Source organism: Blastomyces gilchristii (assembly GCF_000003855.2).
Source record: "Blastomyces gilchristii SLH14081 genomic scaffold supercont1.32, whole genome shotgun sequence".
NCBI lineage: Eukaryota > Fungi > Ascomycota > Eurotiomycetes > Onygenales > Ajellomycetaceae > Blastomyces > Blastomyces gilchristii.
This window is the reverse complement of record NW_003101651.1, coordinates 182,613-204,305: the sequence shown is the minus strand read 5'-3', so window position 1 is coordinate 204,305 and position 21,693 is coordinate 182,613. Positions and strand designations below refer to the sequence as shown.

General features: G+C 37.1%; 4 protein-coding genes across 5 annotated transcripts; 2 read left to right on the top strand and 2 right to left on the bottom strand.

The window, feature by feature from the left end:
- Positions 1–11,557: 11,557 nt before the first annotated feature.
- Positions 11,558–13,100, top strand: BDBG_08961 (acetyltransferase). Its single transcript, XM_031723805.1, has one exon. The coding sequence runs from the start codon at positions 12,003–12,005 to the stop codon at positions 12,771–12,773; it is 771 nt and encodes a 256-aa protein (XP_031581139.1). The 5' UTR covers positions 11,558–12,002; the 3' UTR covers positions 12,774–13,100.
- BDBG_08960 (trehalose 6-phosphate synthase) lies at positions 11,569–17,360 on the bottom strand. Its single transcript, XM_002620619.2, has 4 exons — positions 16,675–17,360; positions 16,135–16,535; positions 13,836–16,068; positions 11,569–13,758 (listed from the first exon to the last, which is right to left on the bottom strand). Exons 2-4 carry the CDS (start codon positions 16,480–16,482, stop codon positions 13,598–13,600), a joined length of 2,742 nt encoding a protein of 913 aa, XP_002620665.1. The 5' UTR covers positions 16,483–16,535; positions 16,675–17,360; the 3' UTR covers positions 11,569–13,597.
- On the top strand, positions 16,827–20,198 carry BDBG_08959. Of its 2 annotated transcripts, XM_031723804.1 has the most exons (2): positions 16,827–17,397; positions 17,497–19,856. In XM_031723804.1, the coding sequence occupies exon 2, from the start codon at positions 17,684–17,686 to the stop codon at positions 19,436–19,438; it is 1,755 nt and encodes a 584-aa protein (XP_031581138.1). In that variant the 5' UTR covers positions 16,827–17,397; positions 17,497–17,683; the 3' UTR covers positions 19,439–19,856. The 2 variants fall into 2 exon arrangements, with proteins under 2 accessions (XP_031581138.1, XP_002620664.1); XM_002620618.2 differs by having other exon boundaries at positions 16,935–20,198.
- BDBG_08958 (uncharacterized protein) lies at positions 19,568–21,472 on the bottom strand. The gene has a single exon (XM_002620617.2). It carries the CDS (start codon positions 21,361–21,363, stop codon positions 20,080–20,082), a length of 1,284 nt encoding a protein of 427 aa, XP_002620663.1. The 5' UTR covers positions 21,364–21,472; the 3' UTR covers positions 19,568–20,079.
- Positions 21,473–21,693: the final 221 nt, after the last annotated feature.

The following is a 21,693-nucleotide window of genomic DNA, read 5'->3' as shown; positions in this document are numbered from 1 at the left end:
TTTAATTGATATTTATTCTAACAAAGATTTTCTTTGCAGCTTCTTTAATTACTTTTAAATTCTCTTTAATAGTTTTTAAACTGTAGACTAGATCAATATTATTCATATAACTCAGAGATCTCACTATTCTTATATTTCTATTCTTAAATAGATATACAGTGTATATTATAAATAAAATGAGTGAGATTGAAAATTCTTATAATACTTCTATTTTTATCTCAGTCTTGTCTTATTTTATTTCATTAAAGAAAAGTTGTATAATTCTTTTAAATATAAAATAGTTAACTTATTTTATTAGAGAAAGTGACAGTTTTAATATTTTTAATATCTGAATTAGTTTTGACTTTGAAACATGATTAAATACTTCTTTTATATCAATAAAAACTACAGTTGAGACCAGATCTTTATACTTTACTATTTGAATATTATGAATAACTGAGAGAACAGTGTTAATTGTAGAACACTGTTTTCTATCTCTCATTTATTCACTGAATAAAAGAGAATTACTGACAGAGCTTATAAAAAATAGTTAAATAGCTATTATCTTTTCTAAAACCTTTTCTAGATAGTTTAATAGAGATATTACTCTATACAACTTAGAAATTAAAGTTTTTCTATTAAATTTTATAAGAATCACTTCAGTGACTTCTCTTCAGTATTCAGAATGATATTCATTTTTTAAGAGATTGAAAAAGAGCTCAAAATATTCATTCTTTAAGTAGAAGTATGTATTTTAAATAATTAAGTGATTAATTGAATCAGACTCTGCAGCAGTCTTAACTGAACTTGAGAAAATAACTGACTCTAATTCATCTTGAGTAAGATCAGATCATTTTCAGTCATTTTTATTAATATAGTTAAGAAGTAATATATTCTCTTTCTCTGAATCTGAATCTGATGAGTATTGAAAGAGAGTTCTTATAAAAGCTTGATATTTTTTCTTAAAAGAGTTTACTGTATATGATTCATTCTGAAACTTATATTCTAAGATTGAAAGTTTTGCTACATTTCTTGTTTTAGTATAGTTAAAAGCTTTAAAAACTTTCTTCTCTTATACTTCTTTAAGAAATTTATTTCAGTAGTCTGTTTTAGCTTTTTTAATATCTGAAAAATATTCATTTCTGACAGCTTTGAACTCTTTATCAGATATTATATCATTCTTTCAATTTCTTCTAACAGTAGTTAATTCTTTTCTTTTAGATAAGATATTCTCATTTTATCAAGATTTCGAATACTTAGAAGATTTTCTCTTTGAAATATTATCTCTAACACTTGTTAGAATAATAGATGTAATAAGCTTCACTCTATTCTTAAGCATTTCATTTGAGATATCTTGATCAGAATTTCAATATAGCTCATTCTATCTTTCAGATTTTAATAGTTTTATACTTTCTTTAACTGCTTTTTAATCAGCTCTTTCAAAGTTAAACTGATTAGAGAGAAGAGAATTTTCACTTATTTATTTTTCACTCAGTTTAATCTTAAATTAAATAATCTCATGATCTGATTCTGATGTCTTATTTAAATTAATAAATCAGTTTATAAGTCTTGTTTTTATTAGATTTTATAATATGAAGATTAGATCTATAATAGATTTCTATTTCATATCTTTTCTAAAGAATGTTTATTGATCAGACTTATTAATCAAATCTATTAAATATTTAAAGGTTTATTTAACTAGATTATCAGCTCTTACTACTCTCTTATATTCTGAATTTCATCAGAGATGATGTGTATTGAAATCTTCTACAATTATAGAGTTTCTTGATAAAGTTATGTTCAGAAATTCTCTATTAATTATTCAGATATTGTTATTTTTCTTCAATGACTTTTCATTATAGATATTTATAAGCTATATAGTATTAAACTTATTTTCTTTATCTATAATATCACTTATCAGAATATCAGAGTTAGATATAATATTAAATCTTAGATTAAATTAATATCTTGATCTCTTTCTTTTATAGATTACTACTCTTAACTTTATCTCAGACTTTTGAGATAAAAAGTAGTAGTAGCTTGAATGAGAAATGATATATTTTTACTTAGCATCAAAATTCAGCTTCTGAAGCAGTATAAAATTAACTTTTTATTCAAATATAATTTGAAGACAAGAATAAATGCAATTTGAGTTTCTATTCACATTATTTTAAATAAATGTAATTTTTGAAGAGTTTTTAAACTTTTTTTATTATTTTTGTTGTATATTCATACTAAAAGAGAGTAGAGTAGAATCTAATCACTATCATCAGATAGTAGATTATAACTATTCTTAAAAGTAGAAATCTCAACTGCTTATATTATATCTAGTTTATTATCAGAGTCATTTCTCAATTCTCTAATTTTAATAGAAGTTTAAGAATTCAAATTCTGTTTACATTTAGCTGGAGAATTAGAGTTTGAAGATTTAAATAGTTAAGAGTTTCTTTTTTTTAAGCTTATAGTTATAAGTCTACTAGCTTGACTCTTCTCTTCAGTTCTAGATTGACTTTAAGCTTTATCTTTTCTTCAGTTCTTTTGAGTTCTAGAAGTAAATATACATTCTTTTGAACTAGATGTATGTTTTTCTTTGCAATTAGAGTACTTAAGCAGAGTATATTAATAAATTTCATCTCTTTTTGAGCATGTTTTATATTTATACTTACTAGTTTTGTGATCTCTGATACAGAATGCATATTTTGAGTCTCTAAAATATAAGATTATAAAGTATTCATATCTTTGACAGTTTAAACACTGTGTTTGAGCTTTGAGATTCATTCTTGAGTCTTTGTATTCATGAACTCTCATTTTCAAATCTGCTACTCTTACTTCAGAGATCTTTGACTGTTCAAGTATTTTTATATATACTAGAACAGAGATATTTCTTCTGCTTTGTCTGAACTCAATTGAATTTAGTTATATAGACTTCTTTCTCAGTTGAATAGAGTTATATTCTTTTAATTCATTTTTGAGAAGTAGCATTTCTTCTTCACAGTCAAAAATTTCAATTGAAATATTATAAAGAATGAATTTATTTCACTTTTCATCTCTTTCAGATAGAATTGTTGTGTTTAATAAAGATTCTACTACTGACTTTCAGAGATTCTTATTCTGAATAAGGAATTCAGTACTGAATTCAGACATTGTAGTCAGAATAATGAAGTTTTCAAAGAATAATGACTTAATTGAAGCTATAACTGATTTTTGAACTTTAATATCAGTTATTAACTAAGAAAAGAACTGCTGATTAATTTCATTTCTAATTCTAAAAATAAGATTTAAGTTTAGCTTGTTTCTTTGCAGAATATTCTGATTTGAGACTTTAAGAATAAGTCTTCTATTTCTGAAGATTTGAAAGTTTTTCTCTTTTTATATTTTCTTTTTCACTTTTCTATAAATAGAGACATGAGCAGTATTCTTCTCAGTTTTCTCAGAATTTTAAGCAGATTTTAAGATAGCAGATTTAGAAATAGCAGATTCAGCTGCTTGAGTATATATTTTCTTCTGATTCAAAGAAGAAGAAAAAGTAGAAAAAAAGAATAAAGAAGAGTAAGATGAAGAGTCAGTGATTATACTAGGAATTTTCAATGTTTTTTGAACTGTGTTTAAGATTTCAAGTTTGAACTTGATCATCTCCTGTAGTTATCTAGCCTGAGTATGAAGAATTAACAGAACTTCTTCATTTATCTCACTCAGACACTGTTTTTTAAAAATCTTGCTTACTTTTTCAAGTTTCTGTATTTCAAGAACTTGTTATTTCTCTATTTCTTCTTTCTTTCTTCTCTTCAGAATTTCAGTCTCAGAAATAGCATTTGAGAAAGCATCTTTTTTCATATTAACTGAGTGTATTTTTAAACTCATTGTTTTCACTCAATGAAAAGTTGATCAGACTGTTTTAATTGAGATATTTCTAAATCTGTTTTCAATTGAAAAGTTAGTCAGACTGTTTCAAAAGAAGAATAAAAGACTTTTGTATATAAAACATCTGATTTTTTTCACACTAGTTCAGTAACTAGATTAGATTTTTGAAGAGAATCTAATAAACTAAAATTGATTTTTAAGATAAATCAATAAAATCTTTACAATCTCTTTCTTGAAATACAGTGAGAAAAAGTATAATATTAATTGATAATAAATCAGATAATATAACAGTTTTTGAGAGAAAAACTGATAAAAAATAAATCAATTTTTTACAGAGAAATTGATTAAAACTATTTAATTTTATTCTAAATTATTCAATTCTTCTCACATAATAAGTGTGCAACTCAAATCAGTTAATAAAGAGTATAAAAAAGAATTAAGTATTAATAAAAGCTCTTCAGTCACTGAAAAAGTAATTCTTACTTAAAAGAATATGAAATTATGACAGAAAACAGCTCTGTTTTTAATTCTTTGTAAGAATATTATATAAAATTCAGAGAAAAATATCTTACTTTTTCAAGAGAAGTAAAAAACTATTTCTAAGATCTTTTTTTTTTATGCATTGACTGCTGTAGAAGAATGAGATAGAAACTGCTAAGATATACACTACTGTATACTCTTTATCAAGACTTTTTCTCTTCAGAGTCTTAATATTATAGAGAATATAAGTCTGTTTCTATATAATAATATAAATATTGTCAGCAGAATGTAGAGGAACTGATTATTTATATCTTAAAATAGAAGACTTTGTCAATGATTATATTAATATAGAGTTAATTCTTAAATTCAATAGAAATCTAGTGTTGCTGTTCTCAATCTCTTGCAGAATCTATTGAATATTAAGATATTAAAACTAGATTTAATATATCTCACTGTGCAGGGATCAAAGGCTCAGTCAGATCTTGAGATATACTGATTTTATAGTTGTTAATATGCTGTTGACTCATTGTCTGTTGATTATGTGCTTGATATTATTGCTGAGATATCTTTTTGTATTTTTCTGCTGAGAATGGGCCAGATTGGAAAGGGCGATACAAGGGTGAGACTTGGTGTTGAAGTTTTGGAACATCAAAGATGGACAGGGTTTTCATGAAGGTCACTCCTCAGATATCTCCACAACTACAGATTGGAGATCTTCCAAAATCAAGAAGATTGATGCATACGGCTAGGTCTCTTCACCTTACAATTTGTATGGCAATTTGGCCTGGGGTTGTGGTGTGATAGGGGAGAATGGGGGATAATCCCACGCAGGAGTTCTGAATGATGTCTGGTTCATGTTTGGCTGGATAACTCCACCACCACACGGGGTATGCGGTCGGCGATGGGGTCAAAATGCTCGTATGATCGAGGGCTTTTCGATGGATCTATCGGCGGGTTCTTATTCGAAAAATCGAGCGAGTTCGTGGTGAAGCGGTCGATTCGTTTGCTGTGACTCAAGATAACAAGAATCACATACAAAAACACTCAAATCACCAAGATAGTCTGTCAAAATCAAATACAAATGTAAAATTAAACATTCCCAACTTTTATACCTGTAAAACCTAGTAAAATCATGAATCACACAAATATCACAGTGTTTAGAGATTTAGTGAGTTCATTCATTATTATCTTAAGCAGTGAGAATGTATTCTAAATCAATGATTCTCTGATTCAACTGTCAATATGAAAAATGAAAATGTGTATCAATATGCTTACTTCAGACTGTAATAACTGCTATCTTTATGAGATCTATAATATTCTTATTATCAGTGAGAATCTGTATCAGAGATGTAGTAATGAAGTTAAGCTTAATTATAAGATTCTGAATTTATATTGTCTTACAGACTGTCTCACTAAGAGTCATATATTTAATCTTATTAAAACTTAGAGATATACAAGATTACTTCACTGAATACTATGAAATCAGACTATCTATGAGCTTAAAAATATAGCTGAATGTTAATTTTCTATCATTATTCAAGAGACTGACTCAATCAGAATCTGAGTAGCTGAAGAGTAGGTAGAAATCATCAGAGAAATCAGAGAGAATGAAAAGATTAATAGAAATAAATCTCTTATATAAGTCATGTCTGTAGAAAATACTCAGATTCATAGTCTCTTTTAAATAATATATAATATATAATAGAGTCTTTCAATATTAAAATGTTGAATTAATATTTCATTGAGTGAGTAGTAAGACAGTATAAGTAATATCAGAATATGTTTTAACTGTAAGATATTATAAGCAATTCATATCATATTAATATCACTGAATTGTGAAATCAGTCTCTTTCTCAGATATAGAAGAATTATTAATATAGAATTCATTCTTTATTAATATTCTAATAACAGTTGTATTATCAAGATAGAAATCTTTAATAAGATATTTAATATATTGATAATATATCAAATCAATTTTCTTATCTGAATAATTAATCTTTATACTCAAATACTTAGTTAACTGATATAGATTCTTGACTTTTAATTTCTCACTGAGTATACTTACTAGTTAATCAGCATTCTCAGAAACTTCAGATATAATGTTAAGATTGTTAATATAGATTGTTATATAGAGATAATATCTGAATGTATAATATCAGAGTACTGAATCATAGATACTGACTGTAAATTCAAGATTACTTAACAGAGCTGTTAAGTAATTATATCAGATCTTCATTACAGAGTTCAGACTGTATAGACTACTCTCAACTGTGTAGATAAGTGTCTTCAGCAAATCTGTCTTAAATTCAGTAAGTTGTCTTATATAGATCTTCTTAGTGAGATGCTCATACAGATATATCATTACTATATTCACTTAATAAAGTATTTAACTGCATAGTACTACTATTATAAAAAGAATATGATTAACAGTATCAGTAATAATAGAAGTGTAGATCTTTTCTCTAGAATTCTTCTTAAGTCAGTTATTACAAATCACTTAATATAATTTTCTAAGAATATTATCAGAATTGATATTCAGATCTGCAGGTCTATCTTTCTCAAGAAACACTCAACAGTCTGAAGTAATTAATTCACTTCTTGAGATATCAGATTTAGAGATTAAACTTCATATATTATATCTCTTCAGATTGATAATCTTACATTGTATAGACTTCTTTTAATAATCTTCTATCTCTTCTAACTGTGATATAATATTCTTGTAGAACTTCAGAAGATTATCTGTAATAAGACTTAAAGTGTATATAGTCAGTGATTTTATAAGCTGTAATTATGTGAAATTCAGATCATTAATATCAGAAGCATCTTCATCATTAATTAGATGAATATCAGGTTTCAGTTTACTGACATTATTAATGAGTGTCACAGATGTGACAACTGATTCAATAATATAATTAATGAGTTTCACAGATATAATAACTGATTTTTCAATGATCAGAAACCTCACATTACTACTAATAATAATCTTATCAGATTCAGAATGCTATAGATGATATATCAATGTGTCACTGAATTCAATGATACAATATAAATCAGTATATAAAGAGAGCTTATCTGTGAGCTGCTGAGATTCATGCAAGTGAATAAAAACCTCTGCACTTAATTAGTGAAAATGTCTCACATTCAGCAGGGTATTCATAAGTGCATATCAAGAAATCTTATATAAACTTAGAATCACAGAGATCTCTGCAGTAGAGAATTAAAATTTTGAGTTGTAAAGAACTATAGATGTGAGAGTATTATTAATTATTATAATCACTGTCTCTAGAACATCTGCTCAGAACTTCTTAGAAAGATTATCTTTTAAAAGAGCAGATCTAACTCATCTTATAATAGTGCAGATTTCACATTCAGAAACATCATTCTGATATAATGAATGTAATACTGTTAATTCTTATTTGATATTATATGAATTCATAACTGTGTGTATATATGTGAATTGAAAAACATCATCAATATCAGTCTGTAGAAAAGCAGAGACTGTATATCTGAGATTATTCATGAATCTGAGTCATAACTCAAAGTATTGAACAGCCTCATTCTTGAACTTTAAAAAATATACTCAATGATAGTAAGTTATATTACAGATGATAAGTATTCAGTATTTGATTCTCTGACAAGACTCTAAGAGATGATTAAAGAGGTCTTTCAATGTATATCTATTATCTGTAAGGTTAATATGAACCTTCTCAATGAGTTGAATAGATCTAGGCATCAGTGTTTTTAAATAATCTTGTATCATATCTGCCTTGACACATTCTTTGCAAAAGAACTTAGTCTTAGAATCTTTAATTATAACTTCAGTATGAGAATCCTTGACTATAGTAATTATAGTATTAGTGTGAATGTGACTGAGATTGTAATATCAATTCAAAAGAGTCTTTGATATCTTTGATGTCTATGTTTTCACATCTGCAGAATTAACATTATTAACAGTAGTAACAGCAGTCACAGAAAGATCAACTTTTCAGTCAAAATTATACTCATATGACATTAGACTGACCGTGTGACCATGTCTGAAACCAGGACCAGATTTTTTGATAGTCTCATTATCAATTCGACTGATCCCATTACACAGTTTTAACATTAGATAGTAGTCTCATACTGTCTCAGTGAGACTCACTGTCTACTCTTATCACATTTTTCAAATGAGACCATGATTTTCACTTCTCAATTTAAATTATTTTTATTGCTTTAAATGACTTTAAATCTCATTTGAGCATTACCAAAAAGCATTACTTTTTAAAAAATTAAAAATAGTCTAAAAAAAACCTTAAAATGTCTAAAAATAGTAACTTTATGCCAAGAATGAGACTAAATGAGATCAAATGAAACTACTTTCTTATTTTTTTCAAGTCATGATTTCATTTTAAGATCTGATATATAGTCACTTTACATGTTTTTTTAATAGCCAGTCCCAGCAGGATTCACATCAAGAAATGTATGAGATCAGATCAAATGAGACTAAACATGAAATTCATAGTCCTGGCAGTCAGTCTATGTGACATTGTAATATACTTGACTGTCTTATTTAAATGATTGAAATTCTCATTGAACTTCTGTTCATTGATCTTATATATGTTGTTCTGAGTAGTTTGAACTGTATGAAAAATAATGCTGTTCAGAGCTCTGTAAATGAAAAATGAGAAAATAGTAGAAGATAATATAAATTGAAATCTCTGATCTTCAAGCTTTGCAAATGAGAGCAGGTTAACTGTAATATTAGAAATATAGTAAATATTCTGTAAGTTAACATCATCACTCTTAATCTTCAAGGTGACAGTTTCAATCTTCTTGATAAACTCAGTTCTCTCAGTGACAGAATTAACAGAGATGTTATCATTAAAAGATTTGATATTTGAAAAAGAATAAAGCTCACTCATCATATTCAGACTTGTATATGTGTTCAAATATCAAGATCTAGAGAATGATTTTTCAATAACTGTGAAAGAGAAATAGAACTCAATCTTTGTAATTACTATATTTACTGCTGATTGAGAACTTATCAAGTCATTCTTCTTTTCTTTCTTCTTGTTATTCTTCTTGTCATTCTTCTTTTTCTTTTTATCAGAGTGTAAGATAAAATACCTGTTAACAGTATATTTATATCTTCTGCAGTGAGTGCACTTTCATACAGATATGCTTTTATCCTCATCTTTATTCTTATTCTTTTTCACAGTCACAGAATCAGTCTGAGACTGCTTTTTTCACTCAGTGATAATCTTCTTGAATGTACAATTGATCAGTTGCTTTATTAAATCATTGATATCAATGTTAACAATGAGTTTCTAGTCAGTGAAGAAAAACTTATTCAAATGTATCTTGATAAATGATCTTTGGTAATCTTATAGATTGTTGAGAAAAAGATCATAATATACATTCTCAGTACTCTGACAGAGCTTCTTATAATAGATAACAAGATAGTAGAAATATCTCTGAAAAGTAAGATAATTATTCTTCTTAACTTATAATTTTATCAATTTCTTAAAGATATTAACTCATTCTTCTGTCAGTGATATTATATATTCAATATTGATCTTATTTCACAGAGCTGCAGTATTATCAGCTTTCAAGATTTTAATAGTGATTTGAATATTTTTAATAAGACTTGATAGTATATATCTATATAGAGACTTGAAACAGATTCTTCACTTCTCAGAGTTAATATAACATGTAAAAGAAAATTCTTATTAAGTTCTTAATAGAATATTAATTTCATTAATAACTTCTGTATCAGTCAACATATTAATACATCAGACTTTATAATTAGAGTTATTAAATATAATTATTAATTTGATATCTAGTGTATATTTGACTTTCTTCTGATATTTCTGCAACTCATTTCTTATAGTGTCTCTTTATACAGAGACAGATATAGTGAGTAGACTGGCCGCTGAGATTATGAATTTCATATTTGATCTCATTTGATCTGATCTCATACATTTCTTGACATGAATTCTGCTGAGACTGACTATCAAAAAAACATGTAAAGTGACTATATATCAGATCTTAAAATGAAATCATAACTTGAAAAAAATAAGAAAGTAATCTCATTTGATCTCATTTAGTCTCATTCTTAACATAAAATTACTATTTTTAGACATTTTAAGGTTTTTTTTAGACTATTTTTAATTTTTTAAAAAGTAACACTTTTTGATAACACTCAAATGAGATTTAAAGTCATTTAAAGCAATAAAAATAATTTAAATTGAGAAGTGAAAATCATGATCTCTTTTGAAAAATGTGATAAGAGAAGACAGTAAGTCTCACTGAGACAGTATAAAACTACTATCTAATGTTAAAACTGTGTAATGAGATCAGTTGAATTAATAATAAGACTATTAAAAAATCTGATTCTGATCTCAGACACAGTCACATAGTCAGTCTAATAGTAAGATATTAAGTAATTTCAGCTATAGTCATTTGATTCTGTAGTATTATCTATATAAAATTTATAAGATTATCTGTGATATAATAGATAGATTAATTCAGATTATTATTAAAAATTAATATTTTAGAGATAAGAGATAATAAAGAATTTAATAAGTTAAAATAAATAAATTCTGTAGATAAATGTTAACTCTGTTTTTCTTTATTCTAAAGTTTCTTTATTATCTTATTATCAAATTTCATACTCTGATGAAAACTAATCTCAGTCTTATCTTATAAGTCAGAAGTCTTCTCATAATAAGTAATTATTCTATCAATGAGTTATCTAGTGAAGTGTGTAATTCTGAGTCTTAAGCTGAACTCTGAAGTAACAGATATATCACTCATATCAAGATATGTAAAAAAAAATAAAAAAGTGATATTCTTCACAATGAAGAATGTGCTTTCTTAAAAATATAAAGTATATAAATCTGCTGATTAGCAGATTCAGAGAAAATGAAATATCTCTAATAAAGAGTGAGAGTCTTTTTAAAAAAGATGAACTATCTGTGTCAAAAATGTTGATACAATGTTCTAAAAAGAAAAACATGTCATTCAGGCTATAACCTGTAGAATAGTTGAAGATTGTATTGATAGATCTATCTACAAGAACATAATATAGTGGTGGGTCACGTGATCTAGTGGGATCGCTAACCGCAACGGCCGTAAGGGCCAACATTCATTTAATAATGTTATTAAGCTCCAGCGTTCAGCTAGTTAAAATATAGAGACTTAAAACTTGCGACTAGGTTAAATAATCATCATCATTAAATATATCCGCTTAAAGTGATGGAAATATATCACAGGAATCAGAAAAGTCGACCTCATCAATTGCATAAAATATAATCTATATTCTCTAATAAAAAAGAGTGTTCTTAGTAGTTACTCTGTACTGCTAATCCTCAGCATATGCCATTTTATCACCATGTTCAAGTTTTAACAGTGATAAAATAAATAATTGGGCAAACTTTCTCAGTCACCGCAGCTTGATGCAAAGACGGACGGTTAATGGTGTAAACCGCAACCACTATACATAAGTTAACTACACCTCCAACTCGAATAAATATCACCGCGAATCCCTTCGTTGCCGCTAGCAGAACACTGCACAGCTACAGCCTTACAGCTACCGTATCCACACAGAAAAGCAAAACTATCTGATACTCATCTATCCTACTCATGCTTACTCCAAGTGTCCCGAACCTAGCTCTTGACCAAGTGGAGAAAAAAGCCCCTTTATGCCCGAAGCTATACGAGTTCCCGGCGCTCCTCCGGTGCCTCTACAAACTCTACCGTGCCGACCTAAACTAGGGCCAGAGGAGCCGTTGTATACTTATACAATCGGCTTTGAAAACGACGCAGTTCTCCTCCAGTCGGAACACTTTTACAACTCCCTCCGGCGGGTCTGGGCGTTGATCTCTCCTATCAAGACTTCGAGTCGGAAAATGGCCCGCATGCCCGGCAGCTATGCACCGCCGTCCGGAGAATTACTTATCGCTGTAGGGACAATAATGAGAAGAAGAAGAAAGATAATGAAGCCCAGGCCCAAGATGACCACACGCCGCATGTTGTGCTGGGCTGCATCGCACTCCGCGAACTCCCATGTACACATGCACAAGGATATGAACAGTGGCTGTGAAAAAGTGCCGCTACAGGCGCAAGCCAACCGTGCGGCCTCCCGGTCACACACTCATCCTGACCCTGTCAGCAGCAACGCCGATGACGACGGTAAGGCTCCGGCCAATATTGATACTAAACCCGGCTCTAAATACTGCGAGCTGAAGCGGTTATATGTCACGCCGGCGGCACGGGGGCTTGGGGTGGGCAAGGCGCTGGTAAACGCCATGCTTGCCGTTGCCCGTCAGATCGGATATGAAGAGGTAAGACTTGATACGCTGCCGGATATGCGCGAGGCGATTGCGATGTATAGGGGTATGGGCTTTGGGGTGGTTGAGAAGTATTATGAGACGGCGATTGAAGGCACGGTATTTTTGGGGTTGAGGCTCTGAGATAGGGAGCGAGTGGGGCCGTGGGTATATATATATATATATATGTGTATGTATGTAACATGACATGGTTCGAGATATCATTCTTTCCGTTGATGACTGGTTATGTTTACATTTTTTCCTTATTGACTGCCGGAGTGGGGTAGTTAGATACTATTAGCTACATAGATTTGACTGAGAGAATATTGAGGACAGACGACTTAATTGCCTCGTTTGGAGTGATGTGATATAGTTATCAAAGTGCCACTGTCCCCCATTCGCACCTCATGGGTTCCTTTTATTTTCCCACCTCCACTCCTTGGTCCCTACTAATTAAGAGATATACGCAAGTACATTCCTCCATGCCTTTTCTAAGTACTTTTGCGTATTAAAAAAGTGTCAAAAAACGGCAGCCCGAATGGCAGACAGACACAAAAAATCCGCAAGAGCTTTCAAAACATGAAGTCCAAAACAAAGACGGACTTTTTGAAACTTGAGATCTGAAAGTAGGTGTGATGTTCACAGGTGTGTGATGGGTAAGTGGAGAATGCATGAGAAAGCATCTGATCCAAGGAACCCATGCACTCAATGCCTCATCTACCTGTAGGATCGTGCGACGCTTCAAACTGAAGCTGAAAACATTGGGGAGAACATAACTCCCTGACAAAAAATACGCAAATGCCCAAATACCACACATGGAAGATCGAAAAGGTAAACATAAGCAAAGTCTTGGTCCTGACACAATTAGAATATCATACGTGCGAACCGTCTTTTGGATCCCGGCTGAAACGCCGCGGCTATCCTTTGTGTGTTGGCAGGGCACTTCCGCCGCCACACTGCCTGGGTCGCTAGCAGTTTGTTTTGCTATTCAACATGGCGATTGTAGCGATGACATCTGCCGGTTCCAGTAAGTGCCAACTTGCAAGTGTCTGTTTCGAACTGGCACCTACAGTGACCGAGAAAACCCGGTCCCGCGGGAGGTTACTGTTTACGAGCGCACGGAACATATCTATTAAAATACGTAGATTAGCACGTTGTACTCTATTGGTGATTTCAAACGGCTGGGCGGCCGATCGGCAGACGAACCTTCATCAGTAAAATCGTCACCCAGACACAAAACGAAATCCGGATCCTGCCCTAGCCCGTATTTATATTCTTCTACCAGACGACTCGCGATGGATCCTTTGTTGACAAATGTCGGCCGGACCTCTAGATTTGCTTTGCCAGATAAGACCTCGACCGGCCAGCGTTTCACCACAGTATTTTCAAGGTGTTTCCTGCATTCTGTGGCCTGGAAGGTGCCGTACTCTGGATCAGCTCGACGATAATGCCAAGTTAAAGCGACCCTCTTTCGCTCGATGAAGGAGCCTTGCGTGCGTTCGGTGTAGTGTTGGAAAATCTCAAGCACTTCTTTCTGCCATCCCATGTTGGACTTTTCAGTCAGGTTCTCCCAATCATCGCTTCGGGGTTGCCGGATGAAACACCCGTGCTCGGCACTCAAGCCAAGTTCGGAGATATGGCCCATCCACTCATCGAGGAAGGCTTGGTCCCGACCACTAATAATCCAAACGGAATTCTTCGGATCGGCAGCAAGGGTTTTGATCGTACGGAGTACACGATCCGATGGGATTGCAGCCTGAGGATCCTTCACAATAGGCGTTAAGGTGCCATCGTAGTCAAACATAAACAAGCGTCTGCGAGATTTTCGATACTGTGAAAGAAGCTTGGCTTTATCAAGGGCTGGGGTAGCAATGGACTGATCGAAGGAGGAAAGGTTGGTTAGGAGGCGTTTGAGGTATTTGTCGGACCATGTGGTGATTGTGTGCGTTGTAACGTGTTTATAGAGCTGCTTGTGTTGAGCTTCTCGTTCCTCTGGTGTCATCAACAGTGCTTGATTAATGGCGTCGGCTACGCCTCCCAGATCCCAAGGGTTGATATGGATAGCGCTACTTAGACTGGCTGCTGTGCCGGAGAATTCAGAAAGAATTAACGGGCCGTGATTTTCGTGCTGGCAGACGACGTATTCTAGGCTGGTCGTGTTCATGCCGTCACGGACACTGGTGATTAGACCAATGTCTGCAGCTCGTAAAAGGGCAAAATATTCCTGTGGCACGAGATACTGAGAATAATGCTGAACAGGGGAGAAGCTAAGCGATCCGAATCTGCCGTTGATAGTGGAAACAAGATGTGACATTTGACTTGAAATCTTTGCTTCGGATTCCTCCTTCTCCTCTTCCACGCTTGTCGGGCTCGTTACCTGTATCAAAACAACTTTGTTGCGCCACTGAGGGTACCGTTCAAGAAATGTTTCAAAAGCCATCAATTTTTGCGTCACCCCGCGTACAGAATCTAACCTGTCTCTTCCAATAATAATTCTCTTTCCGTGGTACTGTTTTTTGATGCTGCTAACGATGTCAGAAATGCCTGGTTCGTCGTAGGCCAGCTTCCGTACTCCATCTACGTCAATCCCGATGGGGAAAACATCAACGGCAACATGAGCTCCGTACGCATCAATGCCTGCATAATTTGAATCAAAACCCAAGATTCTTGTGCAGCAAGAAGCAAAGTGACGAGAGTACGAAAATATCTGGAAACCTATCATGTTTGCACCCAGAACGCCAGTCAGTATATCTTTCCTTTTGGAAAGACATCTCATAAACTCGCTGCTCGGAAACGGCGTGTGAAGGAAAAAGCCAATGTAGATGTTGGGAACCATTTGACGTAGAATGCTTGGAAGAAGGAACAAATGGTAGTCGTGGATCCAAATTATATCACCGGGAGTGTAGGTCTCCAGAATGCGATCTGCGAAAAGTTGGTTGAGTCTCACGTAGTCTGCCCACCATTTCCGCTCAGACCAGCCATCGGTCGTGGCGCGTTGTTTGTAATGGAGATCAGGATATAGCTCTCTCTCAGGATAACGCCTCCATCTCCCCTGGTCTTTCAGATACAGGTTTTGATCGGGGTATTCTTGTTCGTCAGTTAACCAAATGGGGAGAACCCTTCCGAATTTGCTATTGCGAAGTTGATCTTGAAGGCGAATGCGATCCTGTTCTGTTACGCATATTCCATCTTGAACGGCATAGCTCGGTTTTTCGGAGGGATCGATTGGGACAGGGGCGGATGCTTTATTTAGAGGGGTAGGGGTAGTGTCAGCGGGAAGTGGCTGTCCAGGAGGAGTCGCATGCCGGGTTTCTGGGCCGTGAATTTGTTCGATTTCACCCGTCCATCCTACCATGGTGTGATTCCATGGCGTTTTTGAAGAGGCGAGGTAGCAGAATGAATCAAACAAGGCTGAGGTTCCTGGTCGGTGTTTGAGTTCCTGAATTCGCAAGTAAGCTAGAGAACGAAGGAACGGAACAAATATGCTCGCATAGAAGCCTCATACCCAATCATGACCAGGGCGTATTCTGAGTTTGTACGGAATACAAAATGCGGCACTGATGATTCTACCCGTCAAATGTAGACCCGGATGTCCCTCTTGGGGTTCTATTGACGGCGCTGAAGGTTTTGAAGAATCAATCAGGCTTAAACGACGTAGGAGGTCCGCCCCGGACTTTACGCCTTTAGCAGCTTCTGTTGGGCTCTCGGGAAACCTTGCAGGCTTCTCATTCAGTAGATTGGACACAAGTTCGGCATCATTATTTCCAACGTGATTCGGAAGGCGTCTCACGTCGGTAGGGGGGGTGCCATCAACAGCTGTCCTGTCGGGGGACCCGACATCATTGGACGCCATGGCGGGGGAGGGATCTGAGCAAATAGCGTAAGAAGAGCTAGGTAGGGTGCTGTCTAAATATATCTCTGTTAACTTTCTACCGGATATAAAAAGCTCCGCATATCGCGGGGTCATAATAAAATACTAATAATTATTTGGCAAAAAAAAAAAAAAAAAAAAAGGAAACAAAAGGAAAATAAGAAGCAAGCATACCGAATAGATGATAATTCCAGCAAGGTTATCTAGGATTAAATAAAGCTAGAGGCTAATGGATATAAACTTCCCAGATCATCTGGCGAAGTAGAGCTTATAAATAAAAGGACTCGAGGTTAAAAACCGGGCAGCCGTGGCAAGAGGAGTGGGGTGGGCTGATAACAGTGATAAGTGGAATACAGTCATGGCCAAGAGATATCAATGGAAGCAGATGTATGATGGTGTCAACACTGCGGAGAAAGGTGGATTCAGGCCCAATTCGAACCTGTTGGAGAACTGCAACCGGGGGCCAACGAATCGAGTTGTAGCATCTAGATGAAGTTCGAAGCGGACAGAAAGGTCGATGATGCGCCTGGTGCGGCTAATCCGCGGCTACGTCATGGCCCCAGGCAACGTCCTCGCTCTGGCCTACAAAGTTACTGCAGCCAGCGGAATTGGCCCCAACCCAGCCCAGCTTCCCACTGGAGAACCATTATTGTTGAGCCACAAGTATCTTAGTAATTGCTCTTGGCGTCGGGAATCTGCTCCGTTTCAAGGGAAGGAAAGTGTTCTGGTTAACTAGCTATATCGCCTTTTACGCTCCTCTTTGTCGCTGAGAACTGGACAAGCTCGGTCTTCCAAACTGACTACTGATTCGCTACCCCCGTTTCGAATTTTCGAATTGCAAGGCTGAGTTGACGCGGACATTGCGCTGGGCTTCGGAGAAGAACGAATAGAAGTCAAGTAACTATAGCAAACCGTCCAATAATGGGCGATTATTGTGTTGTGTTCCGTATCATGGGGGGAAGTGTGTGATGACTAATCAGCTACAACGCTATCCAGGTTGATATTCGAGAAAAAAAGTTTCTATCCTTCGACTCGGGCTTTATTCCATGCGACATCTCACAATTCAAGTTGCTTCTGGTCATAGGAGCTGGTTGAATACGGGACCCCATATGCTCCCCAGACCCATCGAGCTAACTGGTGCCGAATTCCATTTTATTCCCGTACCCTTCATCTTTCGAACGGGATGGTCTCCATATATTTGATAGCGCGATCCGGGGAGCCCTGCATACGATGCCTCATTGACAGAGAACTCTCTCAAAGCGCATGGATATTTCTACGAGCCCGTCGACAGTACCATAATGCCTCTGGTCGCTGGCGGCCAAGCAACCAGCTCGAGGTGGACCCCAACAGCCTCGAGGAGACCATACAAAGACATCGATCCGCCAACCGCCAGACGTTCACTATTCGAAAGATACCCTCTCGAACAAATGATTTTAAGGCGACAATTCGCCCGGAATTTATCCAATCCCGTTGGAAATTGGAGGCAGATCAGTCGGATCAGCCTGCTCGTCAAGTAGACCTTTCCTGGATTCTCGACCGCGGCGAAGGCGCCGGCTCCAAATTTGACGTCCATTCCTTCCAGGCCCGACGCTACGCTGCAGTCGACCCGACAAGACCCAATATTTCATGGGCGAAGTATGCACCTTACAGCCCAACGACAGAGCTCCCCTGGCTCAATTATGTGGAAAAGTCCGGCGGCGGAGCTGTCGCATGCCTAGGCGAGGAAATTAGAGCCTTTGAAAAATACATGCTGCCAACTCCTGGTGAGAGGGATGCGGTTGAAAAAGCTCAAAATGACGCAATTGCATCCTTACAATCTGTTGAAGCGGACCTACCAATTCTCATCGGTTCGCATAGAACTGGAATGGCCTTACCCCACTCCTCTGTCGACCTGTTTGTTCCCATCAAAGATCTTGAGAGGGCAGAAGATGGCCGAGGTCCAAGTGCCAATCGGCCAAAGATGGTGCAAGCCCGACTCAAACGCCTACGTGAGATGGAGCGTATACTGAAAAATTCTCAGACCCTTTCCAATGTTACGCTGAGGAGAGATAGAGACCCAACCTTATCAGCAATTCACGATGCTACGGGCCTACCGGTCCAATTCCAATGCGGACCCAGTCCACCCGCCTCCCTGGATTTCATACTCAACTACCGCGCAGAATTCCCGACCCTCCGCGCTTTATTCATAGTCCTACGAATGCTACTCGAAACGCGGGGTCTGCTTGGTGGAACTGATGGCGGAATGCATCCTTATCTCTTGACCATGATGATTGTTGCAGCTCTCAAGATTCGAGAGGGCAAATACCAACGCGACAACGTGGGCGGCCAATTGTTGCACGTCCTTGAAGTTTATATGGATACAGATTTTACTAGATACGGCGTTTCTGTCGAGCCGCCTGGTCTGTTCGACAAATGGCTAAGTCTAAGGGAAGTAAGGAACAAGGATGGGAGGGTGATTCGCTTACACCACCCTTATTTAAGGGGTCAGCGTAGCATCAGCAAACGTTCCTTTTCACCCCCAAGCTATGGGATGCTGAGCCTGCAAGATCCCTCTGATTTCATGAATGACGTGGGGTGGACGTGTTTTGTTATGCCCGAAGTGAAGCAGGTGTTTAAAGCTACACATGCTGACCTCAAAGCTCGAATAAAATCCGAGGAAAAACCCAGTACTGCTCAACAGCAAGATAAAGACGCCATCCTTGGAAGCAATGAGAACAAACCTAGCGAAAGCTTCCTTAGTTTCGCCCTGGGCGCAAACTACCACGACTTCGAAAGATTCCGCGATCACATCCTCATCGACGCATCTCTGACAGGAGGAGATGTCCGTACCGACGAAATAAATCGCAATTTCGAACCGCGCCCTCGCCCGCTCGGGGAAGTGAGGACACACATGGAAAGTTGGCGCACAGAAGGTGAAGAAGGCCACGTTCCTCGTTGAGGGATGACTTTCCAGCATCTCTGTATTAGCAAATTCAATCATATACCTCCTGGCACTGGATAGATACCCTTTCAGACTTATGACAACTCCCTCATCTTTGAGACTGGGTCTTTGGCTTGGATATCCCGGCTCGAACATAGCTCATTTAATTGAAAGATACACCAAGCTGTATAGAAGTAGTAGTTAGAATCTTTAATACCAATGTCTCATTACAGCTAGCGCCCACTTCCTTCTAATGCTTTAGTTTCATCCTCACTGTTTCCATCTAAATTTCTCCCACCCACCTTATTCAACACTCCTAAGAGTGCGCATGAAGCTTTTCTAGTAATAGGGTCATGTATATCGGCATCTCTGAAGCGGTATCCTCTTCTTCCCTCTTCGTAGCCCTGCATGACGTACCAACATATCGCCCCTGAAATCTGAGCATCTAGTATGGATATTTCGGTCGATTGAATATAGGGGGGCCAGGGGTCTATGATCTATCTATACATGCGCAAATATCCTAACATCGCAGAACAACACAAAGGCTCCAAGGAAAGCAACAAGATGAGCAAAAAAGGCAAACCAAACCCAGTTAGAAATCTTTAATCTAATATACAGTTTCCACCCCATCGACCAACTCTCTTACATGTTCACTTCAATCACTCAGTCAACTCCACATCCCACCTCTCAACCATCTTCTCCCCGCCTCTCCCCTGTACCCAATTTTCCAACCATCTCCGCTCTGCCGCCTCCGCCTCACCTTCCTTCAACCCAACCGAAACATCCACCCCACCCCTCTCCTCCACGGCAATCCTAACCTCCTCCGAACTCATTCCCTCAACCCCTCCATTCTTCACAATCAACCAATCATCCACCTCAAGATATCTCATCCACTTCCTCAACCTCGGCCGATAGATCTGATTAACAATCTCTGCCACGAGAAACCCAGGCAAAAAAGAACTACCAGTCACCTCATGGCCCCGACTTAGCCTGAAAACCGCACACGCCCTCAAAACACCCGCCGTCGACGCATGGTTAATCAGCCCGTTAATATCCACCGTATGCGGTATCGCCGTGGCATTAAGTAGCACATCTAGATTCGCAATGGCAGTCGCTTTTACAGTATCAATGCCATTCGCACCATTGGCAGCAGCAGCAGCAGCAGCAGCGGCAGCCCCATCCACCTCCGCCGCCCTCACAGCCTTCTCCTTCCGCAAACACGCCTTAACCCGCTCCTTCTCCACCTGCCGCGGCACCCGACACGTAAACGGCGTAACCACGCTGCCCAGCGCCAGCACGACAAACGGCGTCATCTCCCCGCACAGCAGCAAGATGAGTGAGAACGGAATCATGCGGCGCACGTCGTACGCCGCGCGGCGGATGAGCTGGAACTCGCTGCGAGAAACTTTCTTCGCGTACATGCGCAGCATGGTGGCGTTGTTGATGTGTTTGACGGCGTAGACGGTCGGGGGAGGGGAGGTGGGGAGGAGTAGCGAGAGGCCTAGGCGGCTGCGGAGCGGGAGGGCGGCGCGGTAGTTATAGTAAACGTTTTTAAGGCCGGTTTTGTAGAAGGAGAGGTAGGCTTTGCCGAGCGCGAAGTAGTATTTTGCCTTGTTGGCGCTGGGGTCTTTTTCGGGGAGGGAAAGGGGGGCTGGGAGGGTGGATAATGGGGGGTTTAGGGGGGAGGTTATGGTGACAGGTTGGACGGTGGTGGTAGCTGTGGTGGAGGTGGAGGTGGTAGGAGGTGGTTTCGGGCGGCCCGGTGTACTAGAGAAATGGGCAATGTCGGCTCCATTGTTGCTGAGAAGGGGGAGGAGGTAGCTGTGTTGTATTCTTTGGCGGTAGAAGGTGTGTGTTGGCTGCGGAAGACTACGAGCGGAGCGGGGTCCCGCTGGGAGGACGGCTATAGTGGCGCAAAGGCCACGGCATGAATTGGCTAGCATCGCATGGATGAAAGACAAAAAGGCAAAAGAGACGAGTTGGTAATGAACGAAAGAGAAGGCGGAATATTTCTTATCTCGATATTATTGCAATCGAGTTGATGATAAAAATCTTGGGGAAAATGGTGTGCTTAGTAATCGACGGGTGAGATTGCTTGAAATATGTGTTGGGGGTCCCGCGGTTGGTCGGCCCTTCTACCAGCAGTGCGCTGGTGGTGATCGAGCTCTTTTGTCCCAGTAGCCTACAGGTTATCGCCCGGATGGCACGTTTTTCTTTTTAGAATGTTGTACCAACATTTTTGACAAGGATAGTTCATCTTTTTTGAAAAGACT

Excerpts from the sequence above, each read along its gene's own strand:
- BDBG_08959 (XM_002620618.2), top strand. The coding sequence starts at position 17,684 with ATGGTCTCCATATATTTGATAGCGCGATCCGGGGAGCCCTGCATACGA.
- BDBG_08960 (XM_002620619.2), bottom strand. The coding sequence starts at position 16,482 with ATGGCGTCCAATGATGTCGGGTCCCCCGACAGGACAGCTGTTGATGGC. Across the intron at positions 16,069-16,134 it reads TACGCCCTGGTCATGATTGG|GAACTCAAACACCGACCAGG; the intron begins GTATGAGGCTTC and ends TTGCGAATTCAG. Across the intron at positions 13,759-13,835 it reads TGACGATTTTACTGATGAAG|ATATGTTCCGTGCGCTCGTA; the intron begins GTTCGTCTGCCG and ends GTATTTTAATAG.
- BDBG_08958 (XM_002620617.2), bottom strand. The coding sequence starts at position 21,363 with ATGCTAGCCAATTCATGCCGTGGCCTTTGCGCCACTATAGCCGTCCTC.
- BDBG_08961 (XM_031723805.1), top strand. The coding sequence starts at position 12,003 with ATGCCCGAAGCTATACGAGTTCCCGGCGCTCCTCCGGTGCCTCTACAA.